The 12,989-nt window shown below is 33.3% G+C and overlaps 1 protein-coding gene across 1 annotated transcript in view; it reads left to right on the top strand.

Annotated features, from left to right (window-relative positions):
- The window catches only part of LOC126885677 (uncharacterized), a 220,355-nt gene extending 208,162 nt beyond the window's left edge, over positions 1–12,193 (top strand). Inside the window, exons 5-7 of the mRNA XM_050652372.1 lie at positions 1,785–1,988; positions 5,619–5,972; positions 11,403–12,193. Of these exons, the coding sequence (XP_050508329.1) occupies positions 1,785–1,988; positions 5,619–5,972; positions 11,403–12,043 (1,199 nt within the window). The 3' untranslated portion in view covers positions 12,044–12,193. The remainder of the gene's footprint in view (positions 1–1,784; positions 1,989–5,618; positions 5,973–11,402) is intronic.
- The last annotated feature ends 796 nt before the right edge of the window (positions 12,194–12,989 follow it).

Genomic DNA, 12,989 nt, shown 5'->3' with positions numbered 1-12,989 from the left:
GCAAAACAACAATGGTTTGTTAATGCCATATTTTTTACGTATTGTCAAAATTTTCAGGAATGATTGATATTGCTTATTTTCTTTATATCAAATACAGGGTGGGTCAAAAGTACCATTACCGTAATTTAATTTTTAGATAACATTTTCTATGTCTAAATTTAGTAGTTTTCGAGATATTTTCATTTTTCAATGGACCAGTATCGTGGATACCCAAATCACCAGAATTTAATAAACTGGACTGATTTTTTTGGGGTTACGTTAATAATGAAGTTTATAAAATACCTCCAACAAGGGATGAGATGAAAAATAGAATACAAAGTGTATTTCGATGTGTTAATTTACAAATGCTTCGTAGAGTAAGTAGCTCATTCAATGATCGTTTTTAGGCGTGCATAAATGTGTTAGGAGGTAATTTTGAACACCTTATGTAATTAAATATTAAAAATATTTTATTAAAAGTAGCTCCTAATTTTTTCAAACATGTTTTTTGCAAAATGTATTACTGATAAATTATGTTTCGTTTTTTATTTGTTACATTACATTTACATACAAAAGTAGTGTTTAATTGTCTTCACAAAATGTTGTATTTTGTGTTTGTGTGTTTTTTTGTAAAATTTATTACTAATTTTCTTTGTTTATTTAATGCATTTACATAAAAAAGTAGTTTTTAATTGTTTCAAAAATGTTGCATGTTGAGGTTGCGTTTTTTTTTGTAAAATGTATTACTAATTAATTATTTTTATTATTTTAATTGCTACATTGTTACATTGATTACCAGATTCATAATCACTAATCGTCAATTGTCAACTCAGTCATGACTTACTTAACATTTAGATAAATTTAGACATCTAAAATAATTTGCTCTGAAAAATGAAAATATCTCGAAAACTAATAAATTTGGACATAGGGAATGTTATATAAAAATTAAATTACGGTAATGTTACTTTTCAATATTGATATAAAATACAGGATGTTCCATTTAACATTACTGAGAAAATAATGTACTTGCGTTTTGACTCACCCTGTATTTGATATAAAGAAAATTAGCAATGTCATTAATTCTTGACAATTTTGACAATAAATTAAAAAGTATGGCAATAATAAACCATTGCTGTTGTGCTTATTTTTATTTATACAGGGAGTTGAACTTTGTTACGACTTTCATACAAAATTGGTTATAACTTTGTAAATACCCTGTATAACATAACAAACCATTATATTTTTGTGATGGAGAAGTTAACTGTCATTGTGTTATCGAACACCCTGTAACATTCTAACTAATTTTGTATTGTGAATCTCAAAGGTGGCTAAAATTTTTGTTATTAACTTTTATTGCTATCTATTACTATAGCGGAGCTATTGAGCTTTACCCCACTAATCAATCTCCCTTTGTAGGGCAGAAACATGGACCCTAGCGAAAAAGGATGAAAGACTTTTGGGAATATTCGGGAGTACAATACTCCGCAAATTTGGAGCTATAAACGACCAAAAGGAGTGGCGCAGAAGTATAAATTCTAATTTATACTAACACTTCAATGAAACAGACATCATAAAGGTATAGTGACTCAGATGGGCTGGACACATAATACGAATGCAAAACAACACGATCGCTAAACAGCTAACCACAAGAATATCTGTTGAAAGACTGCGATTTGAGAAATAAAATACTATAGTTGAAAACTACATTTTGAGGATGAGTTCGTTTCTGCAAAAAGCCGTCTAGTTTATTTTTATTTACTTTTTTATTACTGTGCATCTACTAGCAACATACATTATTATTTTAGGCGTGTTAACTGATCTTAATATGGAGTCGGCACTAAAACAGAAGACGAAGAAACACAACAAATCAAAAACGAAACCTACTCAGAAGCCTACTCAGAAGCCGACTGGTGAGATAGGAGACGAGCAGTTAAATAATTTACTGGCAACCCTAAAATTGCTAGCCGCACAGCAAACATCTACAACAACAACGACAACTGTAATTCCAGGTAAAGCGTTTTATCTTTTTATGAGAAAAATTAGAGTGTATATATAAATTATGTATCTGTGGAATCTACTAAAACTACATAATATGTATGTTAGTTAGATGTCTGCAGCCAAAATTCAGATCTATGTGTGGGTCTTCTTCTTCTTCTTCCTGCTTCGTTAATAGGCTCGCGCCTGTTCAATCTTCGGATGCCTCCTCATCAGATATCCAGGTTGTCATTCCATCTCTTCTTTGGCCTTCATATACTCCTTCGGCCGTTTAGTGATCTGTCTCGTGCTATCTTTTTTTCTTTTTAGTGTCCAGTCATTTACATTATATTCTCTACGTTGTTTATCCAATAATGATTTTCCTGTGATATCTCTGACCATTTTCATTTCACACGTTTCCAGTAGTCTTTTTGTCCTTGTGGTGTCAGGTCTTGTTTCTGCAGTGTAATGACAGAGCAAAAAGAAGTTCGTAATTTAAAACAATGACTTTGTTTCGAGTAGCCAATAATATTTTCTGTATTTTGAGTTAAGATGTTTTCTTTTATTTCCTTGTATGAGTTCTCCAGGTAAGTGTCCATAATATGTAGGCTTAGGTACTTTACAGAGTTAACAGGGAAAAAACGAAAGACAACAAAGAACAAACAAACTGGACCTGGAAAAACTGAAGATCCAGGAATGTAAAGAGAAGTTCGAACAAGAAGTCGTAAATGAGTTAAGAACGCTAGAACTGCACTCCATAGAGGGCAAATGGAGTAATATCAAAACAGCAGTACTGACAGCAGCAGCGTCCACCCTGGAAAACAAGAAAAAGGAGAGAAGAGGAGCATGGTTTGATGACGAGTGCAGACAAGCAATAGAGGAAAGAAATGAAGCACACAAAATGTACATAACAAGAAGAACACGGAAAAGACCTACATTATTTGAAGTCGCAAGACGGAAAGCAGACAAGGTATGTAGAAAGAAAAAGAGACGAGACTAGAGAAAATAAAATAGACAAATAGAAAAAATGGAAGAACATTTCAAAAACAACGAAATAAGAGGGGCATACGAATACCTAAAATATATAAGAAGTGGGTATAAACCTCAAACAAGTCTATGTCAAGATGAAAGTTGGCAAATAATCAGTGACCAACAGAAAGTCACAGAAATCTGGAAGCATTATTTTCAGACCCAAGCTCCGGGAGTTGACGAAATACCAGCAGAACTGTATAAGATAGGTGGCGACCACCTAGCAAGTAACATCCACGCGCTCATCAAAGACATATGGCAAGAAGAGAAAATACCCGACGACTGGAAGAAAAGTATAGTAAATATGCCCGATCTATAAAAAAGGAGACAAACTCCAGTGCAAAAACTACCGTGGAATCTCTCTACTATGTACAGCATATAAAGTACTCACGTATATTATAAACCAGCGGCTCCAACCACTAACAGAAAATATTATTGGAGAGTATCAGACGGTCTTCCGACGGGGAAGATCGACACTGGATCAAATATTTTCAGTCAAACAGATCTTGAGAAAATCATGGGAACAGGATATTGATACTAACAACGTGTTTGTAGACTTTAAACAGGCATACGACTCAGTCAAAAGGAAAAAACTATACTATATATTGGCTGAATTGGCAATACCACACAAGCTAATAAGACTCATTAAAGCCACAATGGATGAAACTCAGGCATGTGTATGAGTACAAAACCACCGGACAGACTTTTTCAAAATTTCACAGGGACTAAAGCAGGGAGATGGGCTGGCCCCAACATTGTTTAACATGGCACTGGAGTATGCAGTTAGGCAAATGCAAACTGGACGAGGAAACCTACTGACCAACCGAACGGTTTAACTGGTCGCTTATGCCGATGATATTAATATTATGAGTAGAACATCAACAGGAACACAGGAAACATACGCAGAGTTGAAAACACAAACAAAAATGCTAGGCCTGGAAATTAACACAGAAAAAACAAAAATAATGACTCAGATGAGAAGAAATATAGTCCCACAAAAGATTATACATGAAGATGACATTGAAACGGTTGGAAAGTTTACATTCCTGGGACTAGAAATATATGCCGACGGATCAGAACATGGAGAAATACGGAAGAGAATAACGCAGGAAAACAGAGCTTATTTTGCCCTCTCCCATATATTTCGGTCTAAAAATGTCCACCGAAATACAAAGATGAAAATCTATAAAACTTTAATTCGACCAATAACATGCTATGGCAGTGAAGCCTGGGTCCTGAAAGAAACATCCAAAACAAACTCGACACATTCGAATGGAAAGTACTGCGGAGAATATTAGGACCTGTGAGGAAAAACGGAATCTTCAGAAGTCGATACAACAACGAACTTTATCAACTTTATAAGGAAGCACCCCTGTCAGACTTCATTAGAATACAAAGATTGCAATAGGCCTGACATGTGATAAGAATGGGAGAGGATAGGCTACCAAAAAGAGCACTGAATGCTAGAATGCAGGGAAAGAGACCGGTTGGAAAGCCAAGAAAGCACTGGGAAGACACAGTAAACAGCGACGCACAAGCCCTTTTAGAAGTCCGTGTATGGAGAAGAGCAGCCACATACAAACAAGCGTGGAGGCAAAAAATAAAGGAGGCCCAGGCTCAATTTGGGCTGTAGTACCGCAGAAGAAGAAGAAGGTACTTTACAGTACCTACCTACCATTGGAAGGGGGTGCTTCTCTTTCTTTAGGTACCGTAATCAAAGTTTGCTGTCATCACGTTTACAATATCCCTAATCATTTCTTTATTGGTTGAAGCGGTAAATAATTATTCCAACGTGAGACTACACCACTGCCTGATTAAGCAAACGTGAGAGCTTCTTTCGGACTAGCCGTTTTTTTCCTTCCACTTTTTAGACGTAGATGTATATTATCATTTATCAATCATTCTTCGCTTGTCCATTACTGGGCATAGATCTTCCTCATAATTTTCCCTCTGTTTCGATTTTGTGCCTCTTTCATGCAATTACTATGACAACGTTTTAGATCGTCGATCCAATGTGTTGGTGGACGATCTCTGCTTCAGTAGACTTTATCTCTCGTTCCCGTATCCGCTTTGTCCTATTATTTGTACCTATTATCTGTAATCTGAGCCACGTGACCTGCCCAGTTCTTTTCAAGGTTGCTATTCTCTCGTTGCTCGGTATTTATTGGCTATCTGGTCTATGGATCTTGCTCCTACGCATATAACTTCGCTGACTACAAGATTTGTCATCATCTGAGTTTGAGATATATGTATTTATTTTCAATCCCACCTCTAGCGAAGATAGGTATTTAGAGCTGATTTAAAAGATCTTTGGCCTCCTCTATCCTATCAGCTATTAGCACAATATCTTCTGCAAACCTCTAATAGTCAAGATTTCTCCGTTTATGTTATATATATATATATATATATATATATATATATATATATATATATATGTAAATTTGGTCATTAATCTATAGGTATCAGCAAACTTTTCAAAATAAAAAATACAGAAAAGTAGTCTTTTATTGAATCATTTCATCCTAGGATGAATCCTTTCCTCCTAGCTATAATTTATGTATGAAGTTCCTATGTCTACATACTTTGTTGTCAGTATTTTTATATTATTTATATTAATTTATTTTTTATTTTTTTAGATGTTAGTGATGTAGTCGACAATCTTTCACCAGACATGAAAGATCTGTTGATGAACTTTGGCCTCATTCCCAATCCCAACCCACCCAAACCTGAACCGGAAAGCTTGAGTCAGGCATACGAATCTTATAACCCAGAAAAAGCAGAAGTCAAACCAGATTCCTATACAGGCTTCAAACCTCTACCTGAAGATAATAACAGTAGGAATGAAATGCACGAACTACTTGCTAGGTTTGGTCTGGGTAGAAACGCGAGAAAACAGAAGTCGTTAAATAAAAATAAAGAGAAAGATATAGAAATGGTTCCTGAAGAGTACCAAAAGATTTTGGAGGACATTGGATTTGGTGAAAAAGATGGTAAGTGCATAGAAATATATTGAACCCAAAGTTTGAAAAAAATGGCGGTATTTTTTAAATAAAATGCGGAAAAATATCAATAAATTTTGGCCAGATAAACAAAAAAATATTTAAAATAAAAATGTATACCATTTTTATTCAGTTGCAATGCGAAGGCAAAACAATCTTACTTTTCAATTAGAATACGGAGTGCAGTCCAGTCCCTTGAACCGCGATTTTCGGCTCTTATTGGAGCCTTCATCGGAAAGAACGTAGGCACTGTTCTCCATATTTTAACTGATTCGTATCGAGAGGTTTTCCCACCCATTGCAACTGAAGTGATGATAGTAGGTGGCTAGCGCCATCTGGCATTGAAAGACGAAGTAGTTGTCAATCCTAATAGTAAATTATTAATATTGAAAATATTAAAAATATTACTAAAAGATTTTTAAATTGAAAACTTATTGGTACACTTTCCTGGTGACACCTCCAAGACTTCTACAATTTGCAAGTCAAATGGATGCTGCAGTGAAGACGAGAGGGAAGGAATTCTACACTATGCAATTCACATCCCCCGTCTGCAGCTGGTAAAGTTTTAACAGAAAAATGCACCTAGTTACTCTACGGAGTAATACGACTATAAAATAAAAATGTATACCATTTTTATTCAGTTGCAATGCGAAGGCAAAACAATCTTACTTTTCAATTAGAATACGGAGTGCAGTCCAGTCCCTTGAACCGCGATTTTCGGCTCTTATTGGAGCCTTCATCGGAAGGGGTCTAGGACGTTTCATCGCCGCCGTTTCGATGCCGCCAGTTCGATGCCGATGCCGGCCGATTCATCGCCAGTCAATTAATCGCTATCTGATATATTTCCGAATTTTTGACAGTTACAATTATTAGTTATTTTTAGTATTAATTAGGAATTCTAGGAAATGCGAGATATGACGGAGATGAAATGGACTGGCGATGAACCGGCGGCATCGAAACGGCCGGCGATGAACCGGCGGCATCGACACGTCCCATTCCGATCGGAAGGAACGTAGGCACTGTTCTCCATATTTTAACTGATTCGTATCGAGAGGTTTTCCCACCCATTGCAACTGAAGTGATGATAGTAGGTGGCTAGCGCATCTGGCATTGAAAGACGAAGTAGTTTTCAATCCTAATAGTAAATTATTAATATTGAAAATATTAAAAATATTACTAAAAGATTTTTAAATTGAAAACTTATTGGTACACTTTCCTGGTGACACCTCCAAGACTTCTACAATTTGCAAGTCAAATGGATGCTGCAGTGAAGACGAGAGGTAGTGCTTGCATAGTGTAGAATTCCTTCCCTCTCGTCTTCACTGCAGCATCCATTTGACTTGCAAATTGTAGAAGTCTTGGAGGTGTCACCAGGAAAGTGTACCAATAAGTTTTCAATTTAAAAATCTTTTAGTAATATTTTTAATATTTTCAATATTAATAATTTACTATTAGGATTGAAAACTACTTCGTCTTTCGTCCAAAAAAATATTTGTATACCTCTTCTGTTAAATGCTCCTGTACATCATTGCATCATTATCCAGCCTTCTGCATCCAAAGTTGAACATAGGCCTCCCCTAATTTCTTCCAGATTTGTCAGTCTTGAGCTTCCTAAAAACCAATTCCCAGCAATCAAGGGAATGGATTGCTGGGATGCTCCTATACATATTTACCTACATTATTTCATAATTTCATCATCACACAGCAATGAAGTCTTGAAATTCTCAATTCTAAAGTAAATTATTATTTTGAAGAAAGCAGGAAACTGTAAACAACAAGTTAGATTAGTTAGAATGTTCTTCTTCTTTTTGGTTAGACATGGCTCTGTCTCTTTTTGCAGTAAGTTGTCGCTCCATCGTTTTCCTGGTCTTCCCACTGATCATCGGCCTATTGGGGAATAGTTACTCGCAGTCATTACTACTCTATTTGTTTGCCATTTTACTCTTATGTTTCTTACCCAGTTTTCAATGTTCTCCACCTTGCATCTCTGTCGCATATACAGGGTGAGTTTTTAGTGCGGAATCGGTCGATAATTCCATTACGGTATAGAATATCGAAAAAAGTTATTTAGAAAAAATGTAGGCAATGCTATTCTCCACGCTTGGAAAATATGTCCATTTCTACAGGGTGATCAATAACAGCGTGGTATATCAAAACATATAATTTTTTGAATGGGACACCGTATATATTTTTTATATTTATATTCCCCTCATAATTCTTGTTCATATAATATAGGGTTTTGCATTACTATACAGAGTATTTAACAAGTTATGACCATTTTTATTTCGAAATCCCTATGAGATTAACACCCTGTATATAAAGAAGTAATTCATAGACAATAATTTGTTTTATGTAGTAAGATAAACAATATACTGTAGTTTTTAAATTAAGTCCAATTGAAATCATTGACGAATGTTTGTATACAAGGTGAACTACAAAACCAAATTACGATTTTCTCTATTTTTTAAATGGATCACCCTATATTTTATTTTTCAAAATATTGTATTTATTATACTCTTTCATTTTTATATAGCATTACCTATATCTAAACTTATTACTTTCGGAGATATTTTTAGTTTTCTTCAACTTTCGGGAATACATTCAATTTTTCTAGTAGAAATAAGTTGGTATTGAATGATAATTAAACAAAATTATTTTTATTCAATAAATAACTAACACAAAATATAAACTATAGCAATATGCAATGAATGTATCAATAAACGTGATATTAAAGAATTATCATATTTCCCTAATATACAAGAATCATACAATTCCTACAAAAAAAATATAGTTATCTTGTGTATAATAAAATTACAAGATTATTTTATTTAATAAACAACCCACACAAAACATAAATCAAAACAATATACAACTAGTTTAATAGTTTTTAGATTATTATATCAACAGCATTCTAAGCCAAGAAGTTTTTAGTAACACATTCCTAATTGCAGATTGTGACCCGTAGTTATTAATAATATAATTTTCATATTCAATTTCATTAATATGCATCAAGAAATCCCTACTTTGTTAACACTCAAACTAGGTGATCTATAAATGTTTAGGGTGATATTGTTAGAGATTATGTGATTGGTCCACATTTTTTGACGGTTGAGGTTTTTATACAACGGTGTTCCAGTTCTTCCAAAATTGATTTTTTTCAAGTGGGGCTATATAAAAAACCTTGTATACCAGAAGCATCCAACAACGCTTGATGATATGAAAAATACAATAAAAGAAGCTTTTAATAATATTGACTTACAAAAATGTTAGAAATGTGGCTCGGTCATTTGAATATTGGTTACAAAATTGCATAGACGTTGAAAGTGGTCATTTTCAACATTTACTTTAGACTTATATCCTTAACATCACATTAATTGGTACATTCATTAAATTTTGTTATGGTTTATTATTTTTTTGTTAGTTATTTATATTTATAAGAATCTAAAATACTAAAAATATCTCAGGAACTAATAAGTTTAGGTATAAGAGACGCTATATAAAAATGAAAGAGTATCATAAATACAATATTTCAAAAAAAAAAATAAAATATAGGGTGATCTATTAAAAAAAATTAAGAAAATCGTAATTTTGTTTTGTAGTTTAAAAGTGCTTATAAAAATGAATGTTCTACTAAAAAATTCTTGGCTTAGAATGCTGTTGATATACCAATCTAAAAACTGTTACATCAGTTGTATATGGTTTTGATTTATGTTTCATGTAAGTTATTTATTGAATAAAAATAATCTTGTTATATTATTATATACAATACAAAGTTTTTTTGTAAAAATTTTACGATTCTTGTATATTAGGGAAATATGATAATTTCTTAATATCACATTTATTGGTATATTCACTGCATATTGCTATGGTTTATATTTTGTGTTAGTCATTTATCTAATAAAAATAATTTTGTTTAATTATCACTCAATACTAACTTATTTCTAATAGAAAAATTGAATGTATTGCCGAAATTTGAAGAAAACTAAAAATATCTCGGAAAGTAATCAGTTTAGATATAGGGAATGCTGTATACAAATATTCGTCAATGATGTGAATTGGACTTAATTTAAAAACTACAGTATATTGTTTATCTTATTACATAAAACAAATTATTGTCTACGAATTACTTCTTTATATACAGGGTGCTAATCTCATAGTGATTTCGAAATAAAAATGGTCATAACTTGTTAAATACTCTGTATAGTAATGCAAAACCATATATTATATGAACAAGAATTATGAGGGGAATATAAATATGAAAAAATATATAGGGTGTCCCATTTAAAAAATTATACGTTTGATATACCACGCAGTTACTGATCACCCTGTAGAAATGAACATATTTTCCAAGCGTGGAGAATATCATTGCCTACATTTTTTTTAAATAACTTTTCTCGATATTTTATACCATAATGGAGTTATTGACCGACCCCGCACTAAAAACTCCCCCTGTATGTATTTCTAGCTCTGTCCCATAGTAGTTTTCATCTCTGCTCTGTCTAGCATTATTTTTGTCCTCTCTACTTCAGGTCGTGTTTATTCCGCGTATGTTATTATTACCTAATTTGCTGACTGTTTTTGTAAATTCTGTCTTTCATTTGTCTCCCGATGTTTTTATTTTTCCATATTGTGTTATTCAAGCGACCTGCGGCTCTGTTTGCTTTATTCACTTGTTCTTCCACTTCTTCGAGCTTTTCGTAGCTAGTGTGATGCCCATATATTTAAACTTCATCACTTCTATTCTATTATCTATTCTGTTCTATTATCTGACCCTGCAGCTCTAATTTACATTTTAGAAGATTAGCTGTTATAACCATGCATTTTGTCTTTTTTGGGGAAATTAGTATGTTAAATTTTTTAGCGGTTATATTAAACTGGTGGAGCATGGTTATTATTAATCATCTTCACTTTGAAAGATTAGAATTACATCGTCTGCATAGCATATTATTTTTTAAGTTGTTTTTCACCCATTTGGTATTCTTTTTTAGTTCTTACTTTTTTATTATTTCATCCATGAGCAGATGGAACAATAGAGAACTCAGGTAATCCCCCTGTCTTATCCCATTGTCAGCTTCATTGGGCCAGTTAGTTCTTCTTCTATTTTTTCTTTCATTGTATTGTTCTGGTAGATATTTTATATCGTTTTTCGAGGTATTTCTCTTGCGTAGAAAAAATGCATAATGCACTTTAATTTGACCCTGTCAAATGCCTTCTTAAGGTCCATGAAACATAAATATGCCGTTTTGTTGTATTCTAATAATGTTTTATTGTGATGATTGTTGTATTCTAATGTTCCTCTGGAAAAATGTCTAACATATTAACTGAAGAAAAATTATTTAACAGTCATCCCTAAAAATTTTTTTTATCTGATTAAAATCACATTAAAATGACACTTCTTAATAAATATTTTTTTTGTTTTAGAATACGTTCAAGCTGAGAGTCAGCAACAATCGACAAAATCTAAACACGTCTTCAACCCATCCGAAAATTTATCTGCCACCAAAGACGAAATAGAAAAATTAAACAAACTTTCGAACGTAATAAAGCAACTGGAACATTTAAACCGAACAATAACCGATGAAGATTTACAAAAAATTGATACAGATACGTTAAAGGTTCTAGTACAAAGTCTTAACAATAGTCTCGCTGATTTTGAAGGACACCCTCTATCTCTAGATGAACAAGATGCTCCTGATCCGTTAAAGTTGGAAGAAGAATTAATGAAGAATGAAGTAAAAAGAGAAGAAACAACAACCTCTACTACAGAAGCACCTTCTTCAACTGAGGATACCACGGCATCAGACGTAACGGATGGAACAGAAACTCCTAACATGAAAGATCTAGAAGACTCTTTTGGAGGCCCCGGGGATAAATCCACTGAAGCCTCAGAAGTTGAGACGCAAACAGAACTACCACCACCTCCACCAAAGAAACCCAACGGATTCTATTTCTTGTTTGATTGGAATTCGTTCTTCGATATGGATGACCAGAAAGGAAGACGAGTTAATCTAAGGTTCCAACCAAAAGTTGGAGATCCTAGGCTGTGGTATTCTGTGCCATAAAATCTTAAGCTAATGTGATAGATAGTTTGTAAAGTGGTTGCTCAATGGAAAAGACTAGAAATGTGGACAATAGGGATTATTTATGATATTGTACAAATATAATTTAGTAAAATTCTTGTATTATTTACTATAATAAATATATAAAATTTGCCTTCTATATTTATTTAATGGATATTCCTCTAGCAAACAAAAAAAGATCGTGTAGGTTAAATTTACTTTTTTATAAGAGGTATAATTAAGAAGAGTTATACCCTTATATTTTGTTGCTACATCACAATTGGACACCCTTTTTGTGTCACGATTACAACTTTTTTGTCTAAAAGTATATGGACTACCGATGAAATGCATTAACCTGATCAGGATATTCTACAAGGGATATATAGAGCCAGACTGGAACATACAGGAGAAAAGTAAAAGATATAGCTATAAAAAGTGGAGTTAAACAAGGATGCGTACTGTCCCCGACATCCCTAATATCAATTTAAATCATGAAGAAATTAAGCGATAAAAAACAGGTGTTAGGTGGAACTTGCATAACCAGTTGGAGAATTTGGAGTTCGCAGATGACATGTGTCTCATAACTGAACATAGCAACCATATACAAATTTAATGAAGATCGACAAGCTTGAAAAATACTCTAACGTAATGGGCCTGAAGATAAATACAGAAAACACGAAACTCTTAACAACAACCAAGAAACTAAAACTGAAATAAATGGAAGACATATAGAGCAAGTAGATAACTTTACACATAGTCCGTCCGCTATAACTTTTCCCATGCGGTACGATTCATTTTCAATCAAATTAAGTCAAAACATAAATTGAAACGAACGTCGATGTGTATATACATTTTGTATACTATATACTACACACATCGGCCGGCGTACGTTTCACTTTCTGTTTTGACTTAATTTGATTGAAAATGAATCGTACCGCATGGGAAGAGT

Source organism: Diabrotica virgifera, chromosome 5 (genome assembly GCF_917563875.1).
Source record: "Diabrotica virgifera virgifera chromosome 5, PGI_DIABVI_V3a".
In the NCBI taxonomy this organism is placed as follows: Eukaryota; Metazoa; Arthropoda; class Insecta; order Coleoptera; family Chrysomelidae; genus Diabrotica; species Diabrotica virgifera.
The sequence above is the reverse complement of the archived record's forward strand: the minus strand, read 5'-3'. Positions and strand labels throughout refer to the sequence as shown.